General features: G+C 41.0%; 2 protein-coding genes across 2 annotated transcripts in view; one reads left to right on the top strand and one right to left on the bottom strand.

Moving 5' to 3' along the window:
- Window positions 1-6761, bottom strand: part of papss1 (3'-phosphoadenosine 5'-phosphosulfate synthase 1) — a 38281-nt gene extending 31520 nt beyond the window's left edge. The window contains exons 1-7 of the mRNA XM_083765647.1: window positions 6555-6761; window positions 5843-5957; window positions 5093-5328; window positions 3230-3368; window positions 1446-1564; window positions 609-722; window positions 114-225 (exon numbers count right to left, since the gene is read on the bottom strand). Coding sequence (XP_083621773.1) covers window positions 114-225; window positions 609-722; window positions 1446-1564; window positions 3230-3368; window positions 5093-5328; window positions 5843-5957; window positions 6555-6617 — 898 coding nt within the window. The 5' untranslated portion in view covers window positions 6618-6761. The remainder of the gene's footprint in view (window positions 1-113; window positions 226-608; window positions 723-1445; window positions 1565-3229; window positions 3369-5092; window positions 5329-5842; window positions 5958-6554) is intronic.
- A 1003-nt stretch (window positions 6762-7764) lies between these two features.
- Window positions 7765-25358, top strand: sgms2a (sphingomyelin synthase 2a). The gene is made up of 6 exons (XM_083764801.1): window positions 7765-7996; window positions 17441-17977; window positions 18917-19034; window positions 19287-19440; window positions 20713-20879; window positions 24509-25358. Exons 2-6 carry the CDS (start codon window positions 17529-17531, stop codon window positions 24692-24694), a joined length of 1074 nt encoding a protein of 357 aa, XP_083620927.1. The 5' UTR covers window positions 7765-7996; window positions 17441-17528; the 3' UTR covers window positions 24695-25358.
- Window positions 25359-27340: the final 1982 nt, after the last annotated feature.

Raw genomic sequence — 27340 nt, 5'->3', positions numbered from 1 at the left:
CATCCCTCCGGCCACCCACCATGGCCCCTCCAACTGAACGAACAATGCCCCAATTCATATAAAAGGCTAGTGAATCAACAATTACACTAATGACATTCATGAAAGCTTTTTACCGTCCAGTAGGCAGTCAAAATGGAGACACTGCAGGAATTCCCTCTCTCTCATAAAGCCAGTGAGTGGAGTGGCCCACCCTTCAGCCAGCACCTGCACCCACTGCATGTCCACCTGAAACAAACACACACACATTAACCCATTCTGACCTGAGATCAGATTCATACGAGGTTTCCGCCGGACACACACTGGTCTGATGAACCCATTCTGACCTGAGATCAGATTCTAAAAAATGTCAGTCGTTCTTCGATTTTTCAAAAAATAGCAGACCTACAAGCTCGTATCGCGCCACTCGGTGGCGCGATATGAGCTTGTAGATCTGCTATTTTTAAATAGCTAAAGCATAACATGATGCTGACACCAAAATGGGTGCCCGGTCAGAATGGGATAATGTAATGGTAAATATGACGGTGCATATCAACTTTCTGATGATTTTGTTATTTGAAGATCCAGATCGGGATCTGTGGATCCAGTCCGGGTCTACAAAAAAACCTTACCTTGCCAATCTGAACAGCAGGCAGTGTGTCAGCATCAGCCTTGGCCAGGTCCAGCTTATTCTCATGCACAAAAAGCTCCTTCACCTCATAGGAAGCATCCACTGGCACTATATCCTGGACAAACAACAGTCATGTCCAAATGATCAACACAGACAGAGCATGTACAGTAGTATCAGAATAAAACAAATAAATCAGACATAATGGCTGTTAATGTCTTGGTAGAACAAGCTCCACTAGTACTGCCATCGTAATTGTATGTACACTTATTACATTGTTTTTTCTTGTGCTGATATTATATATTTCTTTCTTGTGCTGATATTATATTTTATGGACCAATCTACAATAACTTCCCATTCTCTTCATACTGTGTTTATATAATCTTGCTGCGATCACCCTTGAAATACTGCTGTATCTCTGAACGCTGTCCTGTTATTCTTATTACCGTACATTCTATTCATTCAAATTCATTGCCAATAGAATTTAAATGGATCGTTGAGAAAAAGCTAAAAGTTATTGGTGAAAGCATAGAAATGTGTCTCTGCCTCCATCTAGTGGTGAAAACCTGGATGACAGTTGGCATCAGCTTCAAGGATCAGTCTGAACTGAAATGTTCCTGATGCTGATGAACTCTTGGGCCCTGGGCTTTTCTGTCCCCCCATTCCAATGCACTAAATGACTGAGCCAGGTCCAGGCACCCCTAATCTCTTGCCCTGGCATTTAAGCTGTAGTTGCAGTCACGACACAATCACTGGGCAACGCAGTTGAATGCTCTCTAACCAGTCCTAATCCTAATTAAACCAGTTACGCCGGGAGAAGTCAGTGGGATTTCCCTCTCACCCTCTCCTGAAGCAAGTCAATGAGCTGCTGTATGCACTCATTGACACTACAGGAGTCAGTCTTCAGCACAAGCTCCGGAGCCTCAGGCTTCTCGTATTCAGAGTCAATACCGGTGAAGCCTGGCAAGAAATAAAGTGAAAATGTAGAGTTCACATTTCACACATGAATTCATCAGCTAATTACATTCATTCATGAGCTTTATTTAAAATCTTTAAATCACTGGAAATCGTGTTTCATTTCTAACTATTTACAGTACTTTAAGTCTGATAAGCAAGCCCTTATCTACAGAGAGATTGAGTAAATGCGGGTAGGGACTCATTGCCTCTTGCTAAAGGACACTTTACATTTCCATGGAGGACATGCAGTGACTATTTTGACACGATACTTTCACTGACAGAACACATTATTTTAACCTTTCCCTAGGGGGGATTGGCATCAAAATATACCAAATGTACCAAAATGTAAACGTTAACCTTTGTTGCAGGGAATAGCCATTACACCCCCCCCAGTCATTAAACAAACTGCCTCAGCGATATGATGGGTTTTTTTTGTATAGTGTGGACATCATGTACTGTCTCCTGGTGTTTGTTGTATGCCATGTGTTGTGCTTTACGGTTAGGTGTTTTTCATCTGAACAGATGAAGAATAATAATCCTGAAATCCTTAAATGTCAGGCACCATCTTGATCTGTCTGCTACAAAATGATAAGTTCTTCTTCCCTCGCAGGTGAAGAGATAAAGATCCCCTTCCTCTTATATAAAACTGCAAAAGGTGTTGCAACAAGCAGCACATACAGTATTTCAATAAAACGCCGTTATGATATTCAACCAAAATTGAGTACAGCTTGTTGGCGGATCATATGATTCAGCAGTACAACCTCAAAAATTCAGAAAAGACCTTAAGGCATGTGTAGGTATGCGTCAGAGTAATCTAGTAAAAGAGTAATGACACTCCCGTTGACTCTCATTGTAACAATGGAATGCGGAAGTGCTCATTCTATCGCAATGGAATAGTTCCAGCCATAGGAGCAATGTTTGGAACTATCGCCCATAGGCACCCGCTTTGCGGCGAGATCAAAGCGTGTCACCACTCTCTTACTACATTACTCTGGTATGTGTATACGATATTTAAGTAGGATGACATAAAACAACTAGATGGCGGTGTCACTATGACGTTTCTTTCAAAGTCCTCATTAAACAGGTCAGGAGTTTTGTCCCCTCTGTCATTGCGGCATAAAACCAACTGCCTCAGCGATATGATGGGGTTGTTTTGTATAGTGTGGACCTCATATAGTAGTCTCTTGGTGTTTGTTGTGTTGTGTTATACGGTTATGTGTTTTTCTTCTATCACAAATATCCCCCTAGGACAATAAAAACTATTATAATAAAGAAGAATCCTGAAACGTAAAAAATTAGAATAACATTTAACAAAATAATTTAGATTGAAATGTCAGGCACAATCGTGCAGCCTTAACCATCTTGATCTGTCTGCTACAAAATGATAAGTTCTTCTTCTCTCACAAGTGAAGAGCTTAAAATCCCCTTCCCCTTATATACTTCCCCCAACAAGTGTTGCAACAAGCAATACATATTTCAATAAAAATGCTGTTTACGATATTCAACCAGAATTGAGTACAGCTTGTTGGTGGATCATATCATTTAGCAGTACTACAACCTCACAATCCAGAAAATACATTAAGGCACAGGTGTAGTTATGTGCATAAGATATTTCCTTCCCTCGTTAAACAACATTAGATAATACATAAATATTAAACAATAGTCTACCTCTGATCTCCCCGGCTCTGGCTCTCTTGTAAAGACCCTTTACGTCTCTCTGCTCGCACACATCCAGGGGCGCGTCCACAAACACCTCAAAGAAAGGCAAGCCTGCTGCCTCATGGACCTTCCGGGCATTAAGGCGATCCTAACAGACAAAGACCAAAGACATGGAGACGTTATAAACAAGGGCAAATTAGATTGCGGTGTCAAAATGCTAAGCTGAAGGACTGTATCAGAAAGCTAGAGGCGGAAATACTGATTGGGCCTCATTCAGGAAGCGATATAAGAACAGAATTTTTATTATTTTGTTCTGGGATTCAGCAATCTTTTCTTTTATGCAAGAACACATTTTAAGAATGGTCGAGAGCACTCTAACTGAGCTAAGAGATAACAGTCCACAAATTCAGTTTGAACAATGCTAGAAATTTTTAGAAAAACCCATGAAAATAATTTAATAAAATGTATATGATGTTATGCTACATAATTTAATTGTGTTATTAAATTCATGGGCAAAAACATACTATTGGTCTATTGATCTCAAATATAACTATAAATTCCTGGAGGATATTGCATGCGTTCAGCCCCTTTTTAATTTAATTTACATATCCGCTACTAAAGCCTGATTTATACAGCAATCCACAAGCAGATGTGACGTGCTGGGAACTCGAAAATCTGCAATTTTCGTGACATGACACAGTTGTACAATGAAGCATACCGGTAATTTAGGCTTAACAAAGCATTCTAGTTCTTCAACATTGCTCAGAAAATGATCATGTGGGAACGCAAAGATCTGCTATTTTTGCCCTGTGTGCACCCGGGACGCATCCTAGAGAGCTTGCCGTTTTTTGTATAGTGTGGACAATGGACATCATGTATTGTCTCTTGGTGTTTGTTGTGTGCCATGTTGTGCTTTGCTATACGGTTTGGTGTTTTTCTTCTGAAGAGACTTTGAAGAGAAATATCCCCCTAGGACAATAAATACTATTATTATAAAGAATAATAACCCTGAAAAAATAGGAATAACATTTAACAAAATAATTTAGATTGAAATGTCAGGCACCATCTTGATCTGTCTGCTACAAATTGATAAGTTCTTCTTCCCTCGCAAGTGAAGAGATAAAGATCCCCTTCCTCTTATATAAAACGTCCCCCAACAAGTTTTGCAACAAGCAGCACATACGTATTGTTACATAAGAACTGGCCCTGCTGCTGCATTCCAGCAATTCAAGCCACATTTCTTTACCTCAGAAAGGGTGTGTTTTTTTGCTCGACCAATATAGGCCCCAATATTGTATCCAAAGTGCTTTAGCAGCTTAAGCCTACTAGTATCTGTGCCTGACTGCCTGTGATGTTGGTGCTTAAAAATACATTATTTTTTTCCCCCTAGAAATTACACAAGAGCCACTCTCACAAAACTTCAATAATCGTGCCAGGGAATCACTTGTTGTGAGGCAGAGTTGTCAGCTTGTAAATCTGTTCTTTTTTGTGAAAGACATCGTTGTACTATGGAGTATAATTAGGCTTTCCTCTTCTCTTGCATACAACCCTTAGTTTTAGCATGCCTTTTATGGTGTTAATAGGGGGCATATTAGTCACATCACACACAGGCACAGCCACCCCATTTACAAATGACTAGCATTCATTATTTGATACACGTGACCTGTGTACAGTAGTACACAACACAAATCAAGGCTGTACATTCATTTAATGTATTGGACATTGGCCTTTACTTTAGGAGCAAATAGATACTACATACACAAAAGTTTTAGTAGACGTTTTGTGAAAATGAGGCCCAATAAGTGGATGCTCTTCATCCAGTCCATCAACACTCATCTCAACCCTCCTCTTTTCTACTTCCCTGTCACTCACCCTGCTATAGGGGGAGATGAAGCTGGCGATGCAGACCAGACCGGCATCAGCGAACAGCCGGGCCACCTCAGCGATGCGTCTGATGTTCTCCTCACGGTCCTCAGGGCTGAAGCCTAGGTTCTTGTTGAGACCCTGGCGGATGTTGTCCCCGTCAAGGGTGTAGCAGGGGATGCCATGACAGACTAGGTACTCCTCCAGCGCCATGCTGACCGTGGTCTTCCCAGCCCCGGACAAACCTAATGGTTAACATGAAGTCCATAATATAAGACTTACATTGCCGTGTACACAAATAAAGAGAATAGAATAACACAAGTTACTGTTCATGTGATCTGCATCACCAAGACAACTTGCACTAGGGTATGCGCGTGACATCATCATCAAACCAGGAAGTTATGCAGGAAGGCCTACTGAGTGAGTGGCAAAAAACTACTTTCTGGCCTTGACAGCCCATACATCCACACAGAAAAGTCATATCTGATTGCATTAAACAACGTTAAACAATGTTAAACTCACTTTGCATGTTGCTTTGCCACTCGATTTGCCACTCGATGGGCCATTCACTTTAAGCATGCGCATACCCTCGAATTCTGATTGATTAGATTAGTGAGTGACATTCTGTTTTTAAAATGAAATTATATTCACATTTCTGCCTTTTTCAGCAGCAGCTAGGACTCAGACTGAGAAATCTTCATGTGAAGGGTAGTCACTCAAACACATCAAGTACAGGACAAGAAGTGTGCACTGACTTACCACTCAGCCAGACAGTGCATCCTCGGAACCCGCCTTTGGTTCCCACAACCTGACCACGCTTGTTCCTGCTGACATGGTGGGCTTGGTAGGTGACATTAGTCGCTCTGTGCGTTCCCTAAAACAAGGCCGTATTTCTGTCAGCTCATTCCATGTAGTTAAAACCCATGCAGTTGTCTTTCGATTGGCTCTGTTACCGTGTAATAAAGACTCTAAACAACACAAAGATATGGTATTTTCAAATAACCAATTCGCTGTATCTTTCCTGGGAGCTAGCATTGACTTTGAATGATTGCAAATTTGATTAACAGTTTGTAGAATAGGCACAGTTCAATACAAGGTCTGCTAATAGGAATAAAAAAATATGCCAGGGCTTGTTTACATTGGGGTCCTCCAGAGTAGACTATGAGTTCATGTATGACTGCTTTTGCAAAGACTGAGGCTTATAAGGAGCAGTGCAGTATACAGGATGTTAGCATATCTGCAAAGGCAGTGGACAAACAGACAAATCAATAAGAGCAACACCACAGCAACAGCAAGACCAGATAAGCTAACCCAATGCCTATTACTAGTGCCTTTGGTTATAAACACAGTAGCTCGGTGGCTAGCTGTGTGAGCAGCTAGCTACATGGCAGCTCAGCTGCTGGGGGTGTTGGTGCCTGGTGGACGTGGCGGTGTGTGAATGAATGCATCCTTCTTCTCATGAAGAACTTACCCAGTTCTCTGAAGGCGCAATGGTCAGCTTCTGTTTCTTGTGCGAGTTGCTAGAAGTCTCCATGGCAGGCGGCACTTAGACCTTGTTTCTCCAGCTACCCGTTTTGAAATGCAGCGAGCGAAAAGCGAAAACTATTTTGTCCGTACAGGACAGAGCAGAAGAGGAAAGGAAGGTACAGTGTGTTTCTAGTGGATGGAGGAGTGGCAGACAGTGTTGCACAGGAAACCAAGGCGGAAGGATTTTCCACACATCGAACTAACGGAAGTGACGTAGAGCCCAACCCCCTGCTGCCCCCTCCTCCAGTTGACGAACTTGACGTTGGAAATGGAAACTGATCTGAGACCAGTGCCTTGACTCAGCTGTTATATGTATATGACGTACCTCTGCGTGTTCAGTGTGATGTAATAATAATAATAATAAACCTTTATTTATATAGCACCTTTCAAAACGAGGTTACAAAGTGCTTTACAGAAAAACATAAAATCAAATGCAGTGCACACCATAAACAACAGTTGACAATAATAAAAATAAAGAACAGGCAATGAACAGAAATGCAGTAGCCTAGGACATAAGTAGAATAATGCATAATGTAGAATGCACTCAGTTGTGACTTACTTGTGAATAATCACGTTGGAAATGTATCAAATATATTTACGACTAGGCAATAAATCCTGAGATAGCCATGAATATGAAACATATTTGTGAAATAAGCGATTTTGATAGACGTTAACTTTGATCTGATCATATCGGTAACCGTCAATCATGTGTCCTAAATGTGCGTTCTAAATTAAATAATCACGACAATTAAAATGATATAAAGAAATAAATTGAATCAATAATAAATTATGCTCCACCAACGTTAATACATGTTATTTGATAGCCATCAATACATGCTTATGTGCATTCTAATTCTAAATGAAGCACCAGTTCAAAAGTAAATACATACATACAGAAAATAAAATAATAAATAGCCTAGACTTAAGACTGCATATTCTTTTTTATATATATATATATATATATATATATAGTGCCTTAATTTGGGCAAATATATGGGTGGTGACAGATAAGAGAAACCAAAGGATAGTTACAGGCTGACCGGGATGTCTATTACAGGATGGCTGTGTTCTAATGAGAGAGGGCAGTTCGGGTGCCAGACAGGGCTGGATCCTGCAAGGTCGGAGCCGTGGTGCATCTGGGCTTATAGGGAGGAGCGCTGTGCGCTGGCTCAGAAGCACAGATGCTGCATTCGTTGTAGCCTACAATGGACCAGTGGTACCACCAGTAACAGACCATCATAGGTAGCCTTCAGAACAGACCAGGCAGTAAACCATACAGGCTACAGACAGACCGACAGGGCTCTGGTCGAACGGAGCGCAACAGGAGGGGATTGCGGAACTGAAACTACGGTCGGGAAGAGGTTCCTGGAGGCGAGAGGGAGGCAGGTAGGATGATGATGCTATACGGACATTGACATTATGGATTTTGAATTACTAATTATGTATGTTTCGATCATTTCCACGGCGGTTTTGTAGGTACACCTGATCACCTGTTTTCCATCATCTGACTCACGTGCCTAGTGCTTGCCTATACGGCTACTGTATATTAAAATCGATATAGCCTAATGCAGGCGCATCATTTGTTTACAGTTAGAGGCAAAAAAATTAAGCAAGTTTTCTTTAATACATCTAAATAAAATAGATCAAGGCTGGCAGAGACAAAATATTCCAAATACTATATAGCCTATAGCTGGTCATGGTATCATGTCTTATCAATGTGTGTAATCAATAGAACAGGTTATTTATATCATCTTCATCATGAATCATGGTGACACAATTAAGGCTTAAGCTAAACTGTTGTAACACTTTGAGTATAGTCTCTGAAAACTTCAAATGCATTAGACTGTTGTAGCCTATGCACTATAGCTCAGTATGTGACTATGTGTAGCCTATACACAGTTTAATAGCCTACAAATCATATGAATGATGTTGATGGTTCCTTGCCTTAATTTCATTATAGTAATCCATTTGTCTAGAGTATTTCCAATTGAAGTATAGCTCTCTCTGACTGCATATGGAAATGGCTTTAATTACAGACAGACCCCTCAAACCTCTTGCCTCTCCCTGTAGCCTCATATAGAACATGGTGGTTAGGCACTGTGTGTGGGGCCCACTATGCTAGTCCTCTAAAGTAAACTTGGAAACCTAGAAACAGAGAGACAAACAGCTGCCGCCCTATACTGGAGGCCTGGGAGTCGCCCACTGCTAAAACCCTGAACCTGACATTACCGCCAGCATCCACCCTGCATGTGGTTAAGGCAAAGGGAGGGTGTGTGTGTGTGTGTGTGTGTGTGTGTGTGTGTGTGTGTGTGTGTGTGTGTGTGTGTGTGTGTGTGTGTGTGTGTGAGTGCGTGCGTGCGTGGGTGCGTGCGTGCGTGCACCTGGGTTGCAATTTACTGTCCAGAATCTTGGCCTGCAAGCATACAGGTATATGTTTTCCCAATGTTGCAACACTTAATACGGAGGCAAGTGACACTGTGGTGTGATGGAAATATACATAATATTTTCTGTAAAGATCAAAGTGTGTGTATATGCTCTTTTTTATACAGTAACATTCAGTCAGTGGAACCACTTCAGTTGTAAATTCTGTCTTTCATTGCATTTTCTGAATGTTCTGTTAGAAAAAGAATTGGCTTGCAACACTTTAGGCTACTTACTGGCTTTATTGAATTACCTTTAGTTTACGTCAGGAATATAGTGCATCGTAAGTACTAAGTATTCTGTAATACTGTATCAATACTGTGTTATAGTACGACCAGTTGTTGGTCAGGTTGATAGATAGATACATACATACTAAATTGTTATTGTTGGACAACATTTCCATTTGGTCAGAAGAAAGGTGGTTGAATCACCCCCTCCAGGATCTGCTCCTTAATTATAATTTGTTTCATGCTAGACAACATAATTTAACAATATTATTGTAACATATAGAAACAATATGTCGGAAATGTTCCAGTACTGTACATAAGTAAAATTTATGACTTTTTTCCACTACATCACAGAGGCAAGCCGATCTTCTATTTTCATAAAAGTTGGACACATTTTGTTAAAATGTAGTACTTTTACTTTGGTACTGTGAGCATATTCTGATGCCAAACATGTGAATACATGCCTTTCCCTTGTAACAGAACAGATTTTTTTTTATAGTAAGTAAAACTTCTTCATGAACATTTTAAGTCATTTATAAAGGCAAAGACAGTATTGTGTATTTTATGAGCACATTCTTGGACAGTAAACCAGTAGAACACAGGGGGTAGAAAGAAAGTAGAAACTGGGATGGTTTTCCAACCCAAGATCAGACCATATATCGTGTCCCGTTATAAATATTGTAATGTATCGTCTTTACAGGAATGCAGAAGCTTTCTATACAGCCACGGTGTGTGTGTTTGTGTGTCTGTGTGTCTGTGTGTCTGTGTGTCTGTCTGTCTGTCTGTCTGTCTGTCTGTCTGTCCCCTCAATGTGTACAAATCGGACGCTGCATTCATATTTTCATTGGTTTGAGACAGATACAAATTGGTTGTAGACACACAGACAAACAGATGGACAGTGGCTAAATCAATACGTCTCTGTCTTCTGGCCTTCCGGCATGGTCGAGATAACCCCACAACTTCCTCTGAAACTGACAGATCCCATGACAGCACTGGCTAGACTGTAGCTCAGCCTGGTGGAGATATGCGCTCCACAGAATGCCCCTTTATAGTTATTATTAGCAGTAGTAGTAGTAGTAGTAGTAGTATAGTAGTAGTAGGAAGGAATGGAGCTCGATAACCGATACCCGAAAACAATCCGATAACAAGCTTATTGAGTACCCGTTATCAATAAGCTTTGGGCTTATCAAGCTTGTTATCGTGCATAGTGGCCCATGATGTCATGTTTAAACAATCAAGACAAGAGGTGATCAAGAAATAAATGTCATTATCCACGCTGCCACAAACATGTTGGTCTAAAAGTGTATTGATACTGTACCTGCCAACCAGTGCTGCCCGGGGAAACAAAATTACGCCTTTAAAGTCACAGTCTGTTAGAAAGGTACTATATTTGAAGGCCCTATAGTAAAAAGATACCGGTTCTGTTCAGAATGAATTGACATCTCCTCTCAGGAGGATAATGGCTGTAGGTTACATCTATTTTGGACTCTCACGTGAAACGTCTTAGCCCGGTTGATGTCATAACTACACAGTACACACGCATCCCTTATTTGCTTAATTATGAATTATTAATAGCTATATTAATAGCTATATCTTGCAGCTCTGTCCCTGATTATTGATTGCTTGTGTTCGGCCTCTTCTCTTGACAATTACAGGGCAATTTCAAAATGTCTTTAAAAATATATTTTTTTGTCTGGAAAGTCATGAAGTGAAAGACAATCACATTTGAATATTTCAGTTGGGAATATTTCAGATGGGAATATTTCAGGATATTTCAGGATTTTCAACAGCACCACAGTATAAATTGATCACAATATGTTAACCACTTGAACCCCATATGTTGTTGAGTGGAATCCCCCAGGGCTCTATATTAGTGACTTTTCAGTTTATCTGTTTTCACCTAAAACAGCCAATCTGACCTCACAACACTGTGATGACTTTTGTTGTGAAAATTGGTTTTATTTATTGAATAAATTTGATTTGTCGTGTTTTTATGTTGAGGAAAAAAGTCATAGAATTATATACTCTATATACATAGACATTATTTTATCACAAGCCGACTAGATTATTGCAACTCCCTTTTTACAGGATTACCCAAAAAAGATCTATAAATAATTACAGATAATCCAGAATGCGGCAGCTAGAATTTTAACAAATACCAGAAGAAGAGATCACATTATTTAGTCCAGTCCTGTCAACACTACATTGGTTACCAGTATCGTTTAGAATAGATTTCAAAGCACTTTTGTTATATTTGTTTCTAAAGCATTTAATAACTTGGCACCTTCATATAATATATTTAGGTGCCAAGTTCTAGTTGGAACAGAAGAATCTATGGAATCCTTAATATTATTAAGGATTCCATACATTTTTCTGTACCAACTAGAACACTCAGGTCTTCATCCGCTCTTCTACTAAAATTACCCAAAGCTCAACATAAGAACACCGGTGAGGCCGCCTTCTGAGTATATGGCCCCAAGTTGTGGAACACACTACCACTGCACCTTTAAAAGGGCAACCTCCTTTGCCGTTTTTAAGAGCGAGTTGAAAAGTTAATTTGTTTAAATTGATCTTGTGTTCACATTCAATTATTTTCCTTAACATTTTTTATTTTTGTATTGCTATTTGTATTTGTTAATTTGTATATATTTTGTCTTGTATTGACCTGCTTTTTTGTTTTCTGGCATTCCGCTGCTTGTTATTTGTTTTATGTGAAGCACTTTGGGTTGCATTTTATGTATGAAAGGTGCTATTATATGTTTCTTTGATTGTTTTTATGTATTACTTTCGATTAAATCAAATCTAAAGTGTTCAAGTGGCTAAAGACTAAACAGCCTTGAGTTTTTATCATCTCAGCTGACTCAGCAATATCTCCAGGATCAAATCAATTTTAAGTTTTAAAGATAGAAGAACACAACACTGACTCTGCTATCTGCTCTCTCTTTATAGAGCATTGGATACAGTTCTTATGAGGCGATCTAAGATTCCCCTATGGGAAATACAATACATATTCCATAAAAGAAAAGGAGCAGGAAGAAGATAAATGTAATGTAAAATGATGAAGGAAAGAAATGTAATACTTCAAGAATGTTTTTCAATTGATATTTTCAAGTCAATGTACTGTATATTGTATAGATATTATATGGATTCAAACCAGTTAACCAGATACCAAAATTTCAATTGCATAGGGAAACTAGAAAAAGTGCCCTTCTGGGCACAGGTCTCCACCAGGATAGGAATGTAGGACATTGCAGCTTGCCTTCATCTGGTGGTTGGATAAAAGGGCAACAAAAGTAAATTAGAGGTAAAAACACTTTTTGGCCAGTTATAGCGCCACCTTGAGGCTGAGTTGAAATTGTTCATGTGGCATTTCTTCCTTGGCCTAGTGGGAATGTGCGTGCACAATTTTCGCGGAAATCACGCGATGTGTTCATGATTTGCAGCATTTTGTTTGAAACTGAGCACTCCTGTGAACTTTGGAAGCCAATCTTAACCAATCAGGATGGAGTGTGAGAAATCTGAAAGACCCGTTTCGTTGAATGGCTCTAGAGAGACTGTGTACCAATTTGCGCGATGTTTGGACAAAATCTGTAGGTGTACTGTGCAAAAACTTGTTTTGCACAAAGCGGCCACCTGGTGGCGCTATAACAGGCCGTTCTGGAAATTTTGGGGCAGAGGTTCATCGTTGGCATCCAGGGAGTGTGTGTGCAAAATCTGGCATCGACCGGATTAACGGTGGCCGAGATTAGCTGCTCACGGACACACGGACGGACGGACAGACACACACACACGGACGGACGGACGGCGTGCAAAACATACTATCCCCCCATGCCTTCGGCCTGGTGGAGACAACTATGCCACACCGTTACACTTCTAGCAGTGTGGCAGTCTTGTTTTGATGGTCACAAATGAATGGTCACAAATATACTTGGAAGGCATGGTTTTCAATGGTTTTCAAAAGCATGCTCTGTTACACTGGCCTAAAAGTTGGTCCTTAAAAACTGCTTCAACTTCTGAGATGTATGTATGTATGTATGTATTTAAAAGGGGGGCTTTTTTGTAAAATCCCAACCCACAATACCTTCATATATTTAAAAAGAATACCAAAATAGGGTTACCAGTGAAGGGCAACATGCCTATTCACTGGGGACTATGCAAGGCAGAGGCGTTCACCCCCCTGAGTCCAAGTTAGGCTAGACCGCATACCTAAACCATGGTCCGAAACCATCCTCTAAAACCCAATGGTAAAATGGATATAAAAATGGACATTAATAAAACAACCTAAAACCATAAAAGAGTAAAAGTTCACAGCAAGGCCTGGATACCATTTGTTTTAATGTTAACAGATAGGTGTGTGTGTGTGTGTGTGTGTGTGTGTGTGTGTGTGTGTGTGTGTGTGTGTGTGTGTGTGTGTGTGTGTGTGTGTGTGTGTGTGTGTGTGTGTGTGTGTGTGTGTGTGTGTGTGTGTGTGCATGTGTGTGTGTGTGTGTGTGTGTGTGTGTGTGTGTGTGTGTGTGCGTGCGTGCGTGCGTGCGTGCGTGTATTTGTTCGTTCGTTTCTGGATTCAAAATACATTCAAGCCATTCCAAAACATCACATACAGACAAGCGATGATCAGAAATACACTTTTCAAAAAAGTTGCGTATATAGTTCGTGCAGTGAACAATGTGTTGCGTAGTGCAAAATGTGTAGTTCCAAACTTCCCATACATACAATGAAACATAATTTCATGTGCATTTTCAGCAAACTAATTGCAATGGGGCTAAATGAGTTCTTTAGAGAGTAAGAGCAATAACATTTGGTAGTGTATTGTATAATACAACAGAGAACAGACATACAGTATACAGACATATAGAAATATTACTCTACAGTAGCCTACCTCACGCGTAAATAAATCAATGAGCTTTTCAGTGTTTTAGTAATTTATTTTCACTCCCATTGAGCAATTAGATCACAGTATGTTCTGTTTACAGGCTTGGTGTACAGTAACACCACAGCTTGACACGTGCCTCCCCGCGTAACGATGTCCCCAGTTCCCGCAGGGCTGGGTCACTGCTGGAGCGACTTATTTTTAAACCTTCCCTTTGATGGAGAATATCAGGGCTGTGTGAGGAGGAGAAAATGAGTGGACAGCAATGCTACTATGTCATTATAAAGGCCTCAAAATGGCGGCAGTGTCCCCATTCCTCTCAAGGAAAATGCTGCCTTGACGGCAACTCGGTGGCTTCTCTCTGCAAATAGCACCGGGGAGAGTGGAGCAGGCCAAGCCATCCATTACTGTCTGTGACCATGTGGAATAGGTTTTGCTGCCAGTTTTCCATCACCACCCATCCCTGTAGAGTAGACTGTAGAGCACTCGTTGGTGTGCACTGGCTGTGGGAAAACATACTGTAGTGTACTGCCTGCTACAGAGGAAAATGTACAGTACACACAGTGCAGTCTCACAATGAGGGGCCATAAACTTAAACCTACAGTATTACAAGTGAATGATATCTGCTGAGCAGAATGCACAGTACATAATAGGATATTCACAACATCTTCAGAGGACTCAACAGTGTATCCCAGGTACACTGGTCCATACCCTCCTTATCCTCCACTCGGCCACTCTGCATGCCAGCTACTTTCTCATGGAGGTCCTTGGCAAGGGGAGGATTACACAACTTAGTACTACGAGCCACAGAGATGACGAAGCAAAGGAAATATGATCTCTGTAATAAAATAAGGGCCATCATGATATAATAGAGTTATACCATTTGTCTTTTTTTCCGCAGGGCATATTTTTATCCATCTTGGTTATTCCCAGTATGAGCTTTTGGACCTCAAATGTCTGCAGAACATTTTGCTCTCCAGCCATTTATCACTTATAAATGTGATAAACACTTAACCTTCTATGATTTAGCTAAATGGAGCTCCGTCATAATACATAATACATTTTCCTCTGAGATAATGTTTTCTCTCATAAATTGATGTAAAAGTAAACTGATTATATTTCAGCTGTCACTACCTTGCTCTCACACACACACACACACACACACACACACACACACACACACACACACACACACACACACACACACACACACACACACACACACACACACACACACACACACACACACACACACACACACACACACACACACACACACACACACACACACACACACAGAGAGAAAACTGATTTTTTATATTTATCAATTCACAAAATAATCTTCAGAAAGATTTTCAGGATGGTTTTAAACGAGCAAAGTATGGGTTGGTGTTGATGAAAAAAAACACAGAGATTTAAAAACTCAACTAAAAGCAAGAGTGAAGAAATAGGTCTTGAGCTCTGCTTTAAAGCTGTCTTAGACAACTTTAAATGTGTAAAATGTATTATTAGCAATCATCAACATACATTACAAAATCATATTTGTAAACCTCAAAACGTTTTTCATGTATTGTTTTACAGATTTAAGTCAGTACCACACAATACATATCTTAACGAGAACAATTGCTAGATCTCCACCAGGTCAGGTAGGTTATTGTGGTCTCCTGGTGGACGCTATAATAGCCAATCAGGATGCAATATGAAAGATCGGACAGATCCGTGTTGATCACATAACTATTGAGATACTGTGTACTGATTTACGTGATGTTTGGACATCTGTTGAGTAAGTACAAAAATCAGCCTCCTGATTGCACAATAAAAGGCAGATATGAAAAAGCAGGGACGATGTTTTTCACTCTAGAGTCTAGAGAGTGTGCGTACAAAGCAGATCGGTCAGGACATCAGTTATAGGTTAAAGCACGAATCGGCCTGTTAGAGCGCCACTGAAATTTGGCGAAATTTGGCTGATTTGAAAGTTTTCAAGTGGCAAGTTTCTATCTCTGCCTAGTGGGAATGTGGGTGCAAAATGTCACGAAAACCGCACACAGCATTCATTTTGTTCAAAATGTGCCAATCCTGCAAACTTTGGAAAGCAACTTTAGCCCATCAGAATGGAATATAAAACAATTGTGACTTCTTGAACTTGGACTTGGACTGTTGTAGAGTGATGTATTTTATTTTTTAAATGTCTCCCCATTTTAGGCCAACAACCCTATGTAATGGTCTTGGGGACTTGGGGAGTGTGTAGACATTAGACAACCACATGGAGATGTGATTTGATGAGAGGAGTTTGTGTAGTATCCATTAACGGTGTCCAGTAAACATGCCATTCTGTATAAATCCCAAATGACTTGTTATTGTGATGCATTGTGGGCCTCATACCCAATACCATTAATGGCCCTTTTAAAGATACTCAAACCACTCAAGTTACAACAGAATGGAAATGGCCATCCCTGCGCATCTCTCTCACTCACTCTCTCTCTCTCTCTCTCTCTCTCTCTGCTATGTCATTAATGGAAAAGGGTTCAACATGAAAAGTGACTATTCAAGACTACAATGCACTTCCCTACTTCATGCTCACACTTTGATGTGTCAGTTTATTGATTATGATTACCTTAGCTGTCCATCAGTGATGGCTCAACTTTAAAGTTAGTGACAACATTTCTCGGTGTCAGTTTATTATTTATGATACGTTTTTGAATGTTTGATGTACAGCATTATGTTTGGAGGACTTTTACAAAAGGTGACTGTAGTGAATGTATACTTTTAACTGGCGGTGTCATGACTTCATTTTTGGCGTGTGACACTGTTCAGAGGGATTGTGCGCAATGTGCGGTAAATTATACATGAGAGGTTCTACACATGGCCTACACAAAGGGCATCTGATGGCCTTAGGCTAGCTCAGGTAGGGAAACATGCTGAGTTCATGTTGGGTGCAAACAACCCTGCTTTACGATTCAAATGTGGACTGTTAAAGATATGATTTATTTTATTATAAAACAAATGTTAAATATACTCATTCTACTCATTATTGTGTAAGAATGTGAACGTCGGGGACTGCCCATAACTCTGACATTCCATTAGTCCGACTGACTATACGTGGCTACGCGTGCGGCGTGCAGTTAAGGTTAGGGTTAGGGTCGGGACAGGGTTTGTAATGCGCAACGCGCAGAATAATGAGCCGTCTACTGGACTAATGACGCGGCGACGTGAATGTTATGCTTTCTGATGATATTAGCAGAATATGTTTGGTTCACCCTGTTTTGCTTTGTTTCTCTCCCTCTATCTCTCTCTCATTGTCTCTCGCGGCAGTCTAACGCATCAGTGGAGGCTGCAGTTTCCATAGGAGACTCAGAGGAGGAGACAGTAGCAGTGTTTTGGGTGGACAGTGTGGGCACCAATGGCACCACCGGAGCACCTGGGTGATAGAGCCCCTACCACTGACAATCTGACCCCAGTCATGGAGGGTGCTGATCTTCCCAACGCTGGCAAAACCTGCCCCGTCCACACTCCGGTTACGGAGGACGCCAAACGGGGCTTCCGGAAGGCCATTGGGAGGCACAAGGACTACGTCAAGATCTCTGTGCCCGACGCCAAAGTCAACCGTCTGCCTATGGAGTGGTGGAAGACGGCTGTGGCGTTCTTCTATGCAGCCTTCAACTTAGTACTGACGACTGTGGTGATCACCGTGGTGCACGAGAGGGTCCCAGCCAAAGAGGACAGCCCACCACTCCCGGACAAGTTCTTCGACTACATCGACCGGGTCAAGTGGGCGTTTACAATTACAGAGATCAATGGTATGGTTCTGGTGTCCATCTGGATTGTCCAGCTGTTCTTCTTCAGATACAAGTAAGAAGCTTTGGTGTAACGTTGTAGCTGCAGTCTACGTTTATTTAGTCGTTATTGTGGTCTCGAGTAGTGAGCCCACTATTGTTATTGTACATCTTTATTCCCGGGCCCGTTTTCTTGCTGGGCTGTGATCTCATCGTACATCTTCCCTGGCCCGTTTTCCTGGGGGAAACCAATAGGAAGATAGAGGGAGTGGGGCTGTGACACAATGTGGGTCGATACATCATCATCGAGTAGAGAGCTACTCGAGACCACTTTTGATGACTTCAAGAAAGCGATGTCAAATAATTTCATAGCCTGGTTAACCACTCCCCCTTGAAATCACATTTCATTCATTTGTGTGGAGTCTGGACCCTGCTAATGCAAGGTTGACTGCAGGAGTACAGCGTTGATAGACAAACCCTTCAGCCAATCAGTGTAACAAAAAAAGACGAGACGCTGTGAAGAGAGGGGCTTTTATGGCTTGACCCCGTCTTATTTATTATTATTATCGTGTAGTAGTACACATTTCTTTCTTTGTCTTTTGTGCTTCATACTCCATTTATGTGAAGCCGTATTAACAATGTAAACTGAATATTTACACACCAATCTGCTGCAAATGGAGGTGAAAGCAAATGTAATAATATGTTTTACTACCTTTCATATTTTGTATTGATTTTCCCAATTAAATGGTGAATTTGTATTACCCAATATGACATAATCTACAACTCCCGTACAATAATAGGTGCCTTTCCATAACAACTTAACACTTAACAGGGATTACCTTAAGGCATCTACTATTCTTATGGCTTGATATAGGTCAATGCCAGGCCAATATTTTGGAATTATCTCTCACTTAAAACCGTGAGTATAGGCCAAAACATTGCATGAAGTCAGCAGGCTGCCATGTTTTGCACCTGGTCATAAACATGGGTTCATGTCATTTCATACATTTTGCAGGTCAATAGCAAGCAGGCGGTTCTTCTTCCTGATTGGCACCCTGTACCTGTACCGCTGCGTCACAATGTACATCACTACCCTGCCCGTACCTGGCATGCACATGACATGTGCCCCTAAGGTGAGTTTACTGTTTACCAATCCATTTAGTTGCCTTTATCCTTAGGGACTCATGTTACAGCCACGGTCAAGAGCAAGCTTTCACGTTATTCTATAGTATCCATGTGTCTCACTCACTACAAGACTATAAATACAGTATATCACCAAGACAACCTCCTGCACAGCTATTGTACTTGGCAATTGAAGCGAGTCTGATCAGCTCCCATCGCTCATGATTTGTTCCTCTCTCCATCCACCATGTTTTCCCTCTCAGCTGCATGGAGACTCACAGGCAAAGATCCAGCGTGTTCTACAGTTGATCTCAGGTGGAGGTTTGTCCATCACTGGCTCCCATCTCATGTGTGGAGACTTTCTATACAGCGGACACACCGTCATGCTCACCCTCACCTACCTATTTATCAAGGAGTGTGAGTAATGCAATTAATGCTTGTGTTATTTAGCTTGATACTTAATTTGCAGTCTTCATCAATCCTGTTCCATTTCTATGTTAGACATTTGTGTGCCACCACACATTGTGATCTGGGAAAACACAGATTGTTTTGAATTTTAGGGCCAAGTCTGGCATGAGCAAAGGTGATACAAATAATTAAATGATAGATTACATTTTAAGACAGTCTGATCTCTTGAATAAACCCCCACTTTCAACCATCCGTGTAGGACTCACTCCTCATTGCATGTCTTTCACTTGAGCATCTTACGTAGATAAAAGATTGTGTGGGTACTAGAGCTTAACCTGACTCCTGCCAGATGGGGCAGCACAGGGTTCGGAGGAGGGGACCCTGTGTACTCTCTGCTGCCCCCATCTGGTGGAGTCCGGTTAACTAGAGCTATCAATGCCATCAATCATGCTACAGTATCAATCTCTCTACATCTGTTTAATACTGCAGTTATCAGTCATTACTGACTGTTGACATTAATGCTAGTTGACATCATGATGGCTTTTCATGTCCTCTGTAACTGAACACATTGGATTTTAACTACTTATGCCCTATTTAAAAAGGGAATATATTGAAAATAGATTATATTAAAAAGGGTTAATGTTGTTAGCAGGGATCAAATCTGCGACCCGTTAATTACAGGACAGTGTCTTTGTAACCACTTTCGACTATCCTGGCAAACCACCCCCCCCCCCTAACTGCAGTGGTGGAAAGTACTGTACTTACTGTAGCTAAGTACGATTTTGAGGTACTTTTGCTTCATGGAGTATTTCATATTTTCTGTATTTTTACTTCTACTCTACTTCTACTACATTTCAAATATTGTACTTTTACTCCACTGCAATTATTTGAAAACTTTATAGTTACTAGTTACTTTTAGACTAGTAGATTTTATTTAAAAACATAGCCTACATGAACCACTTCAGCCCTATATACATTTAGGGCATTTTAAAATAGCCGATATACAAGCTCACAATGCATCGCATTGTAGATCTGCTATTTACTAAGGATTTTTATACATTTGAAATTTTGAAATGGGACATTTTGCACAATGAGTACTTGGTACTTTAAGTACATTTTGATGCCGATACTTTTGGTACTTTTACTCAAGTACATTTTAAATGATGTAAGTATTTCCATATTGCAGTATTGATACTTTTATTTAAGTGAAACATCCCCACCATTACCCAACTGTTAGGCCTACTTAATTATATATTTGCTCCTCTTCCTCCCTCCCTGCAGACTCTCCACGTTCCTTCTGGTGGTACCACCTGATGTGCTGGCTGCTGAGTGCCGTGGGCGTGGTGTGCATCCTGGTGGCCCATGAGCACTACAGTGTGGATGTGGTTGTGGCGTACTTCATCACCTCGCGTCTCTTCTGGTGGTACCACACCATGGCTAACTTACAGGTCAGACCATGGAGCTGTACTTTGCAAAATGACGGTGTCGCTCACCACAAGTCAGCTATTTCTACCAAGCACACACAGTCGTAGAAGAAAACATGAAAATAGGCCTCGTACAGTTCATAGACCATGCTTTGTGTGTGTGTGTGTGTTTAGTTTAGTTTATTTGATCATCCTTCAGTTTCAAATACAATATTTAAAGACAATGAATGTAAGCCGTTGAAAACAGAACAAAACCGAAATAAAACATGAAGATGATCAAAAGGAGTAGGCAGAAGCTAAAAGCTTATAAATGCCTATCCTACTTACAGAACATGAAATGTAATACTCATTACATTAACGAGAATTTCACCCTACACCAAACCCCCCCCCCCCCAGTGTCACCGTAGAGATAGCATTACATGACATTTTTATGTTACCATATATACAATAATATTAGTTAATTAATTATTAATAATTACAGCACTAATTACTTATCAAAAACCTGTACAAAGAAGTATCAGTTGATCATACAATAACGTCAACATTATACATAATTTCCCTATAGTATGCTGTATTTGGCCAAAAGGATTCGCTTGAGCAATTTTTTAAATTTTGAAAAGTCACTACTGTGTTTGACTTCCTCTGGTAGGGCATTCCAGATCTTAACCCCTCGGACAGAGATACACATACTCTTCCGAGTGGTCTTTGTGTGTGTGTGTGTGTGTGTGTGTGTGTGTGTGTGTGTGTGTGTGTGTGTGTGTGTGTGTGTGTGTGTGTGTGTGTGGACCAAGTGTGGACAAGGACGGACCAGGGGGGCAGTCAGACAGATATTTTGTGAAGCCACAAGGAAATCGGGATTTCCTGAAAGTTCATATAATGGCCTGTTGTGGCGCTGTCATTGGGCCCAAAAAAACCCATAGCCCCATAGAAGTCCATGTATTTGGGCCCAACTTCACCTAGACTGTATTAATTTAATAAACATGGTCATGAATACTTTCTGCTTCCAGTCACTAGTTTAAAGTCTCATTTCTAATGTCATAATATTCTTTTTTGAAAATTATGGTCCCATTTATTAAAAAAATGACCATAAAGTCGCGTATGTTCTGAGGGGCGTGGCTACCATTACAGTCTATGATCGGTTTCCCCACCCACTCGAGTCAAAATAAAAACCAACTAAGAAGAAGGGGGTAAGTCCCACCTCGTTGTCTGGGCCAGCCAATGGGCCAGCTGGGCCCAAACTGATCTAGAAAGATGGCGATGTACAATTCAAGGACTGACAGGCTTCATTTTACGTTCATGTTAGACCCGGGGAACGCTTTGTCCATATTTTTTACAGTCTATGGGACGGACACATGCACACCGCACAGACGAAACAGTCTGGTGAGACGTAGGAGGACACTAGGCAGGAGGCAAACCATAGTCCTAGAGACCTCAGTGCCTGATGTCCCCCAAGAACACACAAGCTTCCTGCTAGTTCTGGCAGGGGAGAAAGAACAGTGGGCGGGTCCACGGGGGTGTGGTCAGCACTGGTTTGCTGCACCTGGCCGGCAGGTTTTTCGCACTTGCTTGTTGGCCGGGTGTGGCTCTCCCTCCCGGTGCTGGTTGCACCTCGGTGATGGCTGCGCACAGGGTTCCTCTCCGTGGACTTGTCCGACGTCATTTTGTAGTGCTACGTTACGTCCGGGTCCAAGCGGCACCAGCTCCCGTCCGCATCTCATTGTAAATAGAATATCTAAATGCGTGAATCTTTTTACAATGACGTTATTTTTCAGAAATGAAGCCATTGATTGTTAAAATGGGTCTTAATGCTTCCAACTCGAGTAGAATTATTAATGTTTTGTACAAGTGTCCAAAAATATATGATGTGGAGACAATAAAGACTATTATTATCATTATTATTGAAGGTGGCAACATTCAAATCCATTTGCTCTGTAAAATATTTCGGGGGCATATTTAGAATGTGTGCAGGCTTGAGTATGTTGAATCTAGTTTGCATTAATGAGGATTTAGTTGACACAATAAAATAAAATGGCGATGGTATTCCATGTGGGGCAGACGGCCTGTCACAGCCAGATTTGGGAGAGCAGCGCAGCTTTGTTGTTGCGAGGAAAGCGGTAAAATTTGACTTTCGTGGTTGTTTTCGTCTCAGATTTAGTCCGACGGAGCGTCACAGTATAACTCTATGGGGACACAAAAGCGACACAAAAGTAGTACCCGGAAGTATCTCAGGAGGGGGCGCTCACGTCACAGCTAAAATACTGAATAGCTGGAAGCCTGGAGGAGAGGGGCAGTGACTTGGCCAATCACTGCTGACCCGGCAACAGGAGAGTGTAGTGGTTGAGGGTTGAAACACTCTAAGAAGATTGGAGACCACCTGATGACCTCTCTCCCAGGCCAAGGCATCCATTAGAAATGGATTATATTCGCATCTTTGATTTGTATTTACAAACTGTACTTGAATATAATTTAACAATTGTGTGATCTTGTTACATGTACAACATAATCTGAACGAGTTTGATTGCTTATGTATGCCCTCTGCTGGGCACGTTAATGAATGACAGCAAATCTGGACTGTCCTGGACCTACAATTACAAAATTACAAAGATGTTATGACCATAATTGCAATGCATAGAATATTTATAACAATTTCGCAATTTGACAATGCCACATTGGCACAGATACGGCTTTGTATATTACGCATCATAATCATCGTCATCAATTCCGTCGACGGAGGGTCTGAATCACAAGTCAGCATGTCCGGGTTTTGCCAGAGAAAGTCATGTAAGCCTCTGATTGGCTGGGCTATAATGGAAGACAGTGGTTGGTCAGTTCCTATGTCTGTCACGCTTTATTTTTTGTCTTAGGGGTCGATCCATTTCAATACATTTCAATAGTTGTGCCCCAGACGTTTCTTATGGATCTAATTGTCTGGCTACTGCGAGACTTAACTTCTCATACATCAAAGAAGACCAATTCACCCATAATTAATCCATAACCTTGGATTCATAATTCATCTGTAACCTTGGAGTCATCCTTGACCCTAACCTCTCATTCTTGCTGCCACTTGTCAACTAAATCACCAAAACTGCCATCTTCCACCTAAGAAACATTGCTCACCCCAGACCCAAACTATAATTTGCTTGATTTCGGCAACAGCCTCCTTTACGCCGTTTGCGGCACCACCAACAAAGTCCTCAATAAATGACAGTGTGCAAAACGCTGCTGCTCGCCTGCTCACCAGTACCCACTCCAGAGACCACATCACACCAGTACTCCATGGCTGATTCCCAGTCAGACACATTAAACATTTGAAATGCCACTCACCACTTCTAAGGCCCTCAACAACCCAGCTCCCTATACACCTCTCCCCTCATGCCCCCTCCAGATCCCTCAGGTTCATGGATGCTAAGGACCAAGCACCAAACCTGGGGTGATAGGGCTTTCTCAGTTGTTGCATCCTCTCTGTGGAATTCCCTACCAACCCACATCAAAGCAGCCGCCACCAATTCTTATTGTGCGTGTTTTACCGTTCTGTTTTTAATTGATGTTTTTTAATCACTATTCCCGTTATTTATTTGGACTTTTAGACACATCTGGTGTAAGGTGTTACAGTTTCTGGGTTTCTATTAACCACCATCTCCTGTATTCACCAGACGCTGAAGTGCTCCCCCAACAACTACCTCACAAACACCTGGTGGAACCCCGTCTTTAACTTCCTGGAACGGAATGTGCAGACGTCGGTGCCCTGCTCCTACAGCTGGCCAATTACCTGGCCTCCCTCCTGCCTCAAGAACCCCTGTAAGAAGTACTCCATGGTGCAAAGTACAAGAGAGGAGTGACAGGCAGCACTCGCGCATCAACTCCACATGCCAAGCCTAGGCATACCAACAACCTACAGGATCAGTATTCCATGCAGTATTAAATCTCCTGCTTGACATGAGATATGGTGATAAGATTGGGAGGCTGTGTCAGTGACACATGAAGAGTATTTCAGTTTCATGAAGGAATGGGTTTACAGTGAAGGATGTTTGTGGTTAAGAGAAATCAAGAGAAACAATTATCAGTGTTGTCTCTATATGTACTTCGCCACTATAACTTATTTATGAGATCATGTTCTTACAACACTTGGTGTCATGTTTTTATAATATAAATTATGATTCTGTATGACCAAAATGTATCATTCATTGTCTAGATCATTCATTGTCATTGATTTGCAGGTTTGCTACAGTATTTTCGATTTTTTTTTCTTTAGATCTGTTGCCACCCTCAGTATAAGGGTGAGGGTGAATACCTCAGTGTGATGTCCATGTATCCGAGTCACAAGGTGCCTTAGAAATACTGTCAATGTTAGTAATTATCTGAAAACTGCCATATTAAGCCTTGACTTGTTTTCTATTGGTTTTTATTGTTTTTAATGTTTTTCTTTTTTTCTTTCTTTTAATAGCCTTAAGTGTGCATTACAGCTAGTTCCAACATTGTATGGTTGTATTAAACTTTAATTACATTAAAGTTCCTGAGTTATTTTTGTTTGGATTCAATCTATCACTATTATAAGTGGTTATTATGTCATTATTGTAGGCCTGTGACATGCCTTTATCTTTTTCATAGTAACATGTGTTTTGGTAGAAATATGTGTCCATGAAGTAGCATTTACCATTACATTGTGGGTTAAATTCAGACAAATTCAGTGGCCAAGGCCTCATATGATAGGCTATGCCATGATTGATTGATTGATTGAATACTTACATACTAACAGTTTGCAAAACAAGCACAGAAGAGTACAGTTTCATACAAATACAATGCTAAAAGGATTGAACCCAAGAAAGCACTATGGCTTGTTTCCATTAGACAGGGAAGGCTCCCTCAACTAATTGTCAACTAATTGAGAAGTTTATTTTATTCTAATAATTCTAATAATTATTTTCAAAATTAAATTAGAAGTAAAATGTTCTCCAGGTATAACGAAAAATGATGTAGTGATATGCGAACTAACTCATAAAAGACAGATATGCCACTCCAGAGGAAGAGAGATACTGCTTGTTCTGTGAACTTGGTGAAATTGAAAATGAAGTTAACTCTTTGTTTTATTGCCCTAAATATGATTACGTACTAGATAAAGTGCCCCTCGGTGCACAGGTCTCCACCAGGGCAGGTCAGGTTGTGGCCTCCTGGTGGAGCTATAATAGGCCAATCTGAAAAGGGTGTCATTTCTTCTTACGCCTTGGATGGCAATTGGATGATTTGAGGCATTTTGTTCCAAAAATGTGTTTTGCAAAAATCCACCTGTTGACGCTATAACAGGCCAATGTGAAAAGCAACTTCCGCCCCAAACAAATGATAGCCTCTAAAGCGTAGGTCTTGCCCAGGCCAGGGTGCAGGAAAGCTAGTATAGTCTGTGAAAGATTTCACGTAAATTGAATTGCGTTCATGACTTGAGGCTTTTTGTTCAAAATGCAAGCCAATTAGGACGGAATATGAATTATCTGACAGATCCGTCTTGAACACATGACTAGTGTGTAAGAATTTGCGGGATTTTTGGACATAATCTGGAGGAGTAGGCCTAATGTAGAAATCGGCCTCCTGGTGGCGCTATAACAGGCCGTTCTGGAAATCTGGCTCTAAATAGCCCCCCAGGCAGAATTTTCTGGAGCCGTTGCTGGTCCTGAGTATTCCATTAAATGAGTAAGTGCATGCAGAAAGTGAGGGAATAATCGAGTGGCAAAGTGAGTTTATTGTCTTTTAACAACGTTTAATGCAATCAAATAGGACTTTTCTGTTTGGATGTATCATGTAGGGGCCGTCAAGGCCAGAAAGTAAAAAAGAAAATGCATATCCTCTATGCATTGAAACATTAGTGCCAGACAAATATACAATACTGTGTAAAAACATCATAATAAACGAGTACTGTCTGTAGCCTACTAATCAAAAAGAAAAATGTAATGAATGTTTACATATTATTGAATAATTGCTTTGTCAATGTTGGAATTTGGTGTGTTTTCTTATTGCGCTCACAATTCCAAGCCACTTAAAATGTTTTAATTGTTACTATTTGTGGAATGGGACAGTGATGAATGCTCATAATTTATAGCCTACTGTATTATATTTTATTTTTTCAGGTAAACCTCAGTGTTCTCTAGCTCTGATTCATACCCTTCCTGATACGATTCTGCGAATTTCTGCCCTCCAGTAAGGCTATGGGGCAAACGGGGTTAAATCTCAAATCGAAATCAGACCAGCCTCTCCTCTTTAGTGGAAATCTCACGAACGTTGACCTACTCACCAATACAAACACGGGTTGTGTCAATAGAAAGCCTACTTTCCTTAGTGGACGCACTCTGAGCCCCCCACCACACGTATAAACTGTACTTTTTGGCCAAAAGGGGATTTTGTTTCCACCGGGGAAAAAACGAATGTTTGTTGTACGTGACACAAAATATTTTCAGATGGGGCCGACTGGATAAACTGCTGGGGACCACCTGAACCTA

The sequence above is a fragment of the Protomyctophum parallelum genome, assembly GCF_964188405.1.
Source record: "Protomyctophum parallelum genome assembly, chromosome: 5".
Lineage (NCBI taxonomy): Eukaryota > Metazoa > Chordata > Actinopteri > Myctophiformes > Myctophidae > Protomyctophum > Protomyctophum parallelum.
This window is presented reverse-complemented; position numbering and strand designations above follow the sequence as displayed.

Bases quoted from the DNA above. Each gene is read 5' to 3' on its own strand.
- sgms2a (XM_083764801.1), top strand. From the start codon at position 17,529: ATGGCACCACCGGAGCACCTGGGTGATAGAGCCCCTACCACTGACAAT. The intron at 17,978-18,916 runs GTAAGAAGCTTT...TACATTTTGCAG, and splicing joins CTGTTCTTCTTCAGATACAA to GTCAATAGCAAGCAGGCGGT. The intron at 19,441-20,712 runs GTGAGTAATGCA...CCCTCCCTGCAG, and splicing joins CTACCTATTTATCAAGGAGT to ACTCTCCACGTTCCTTCTGG.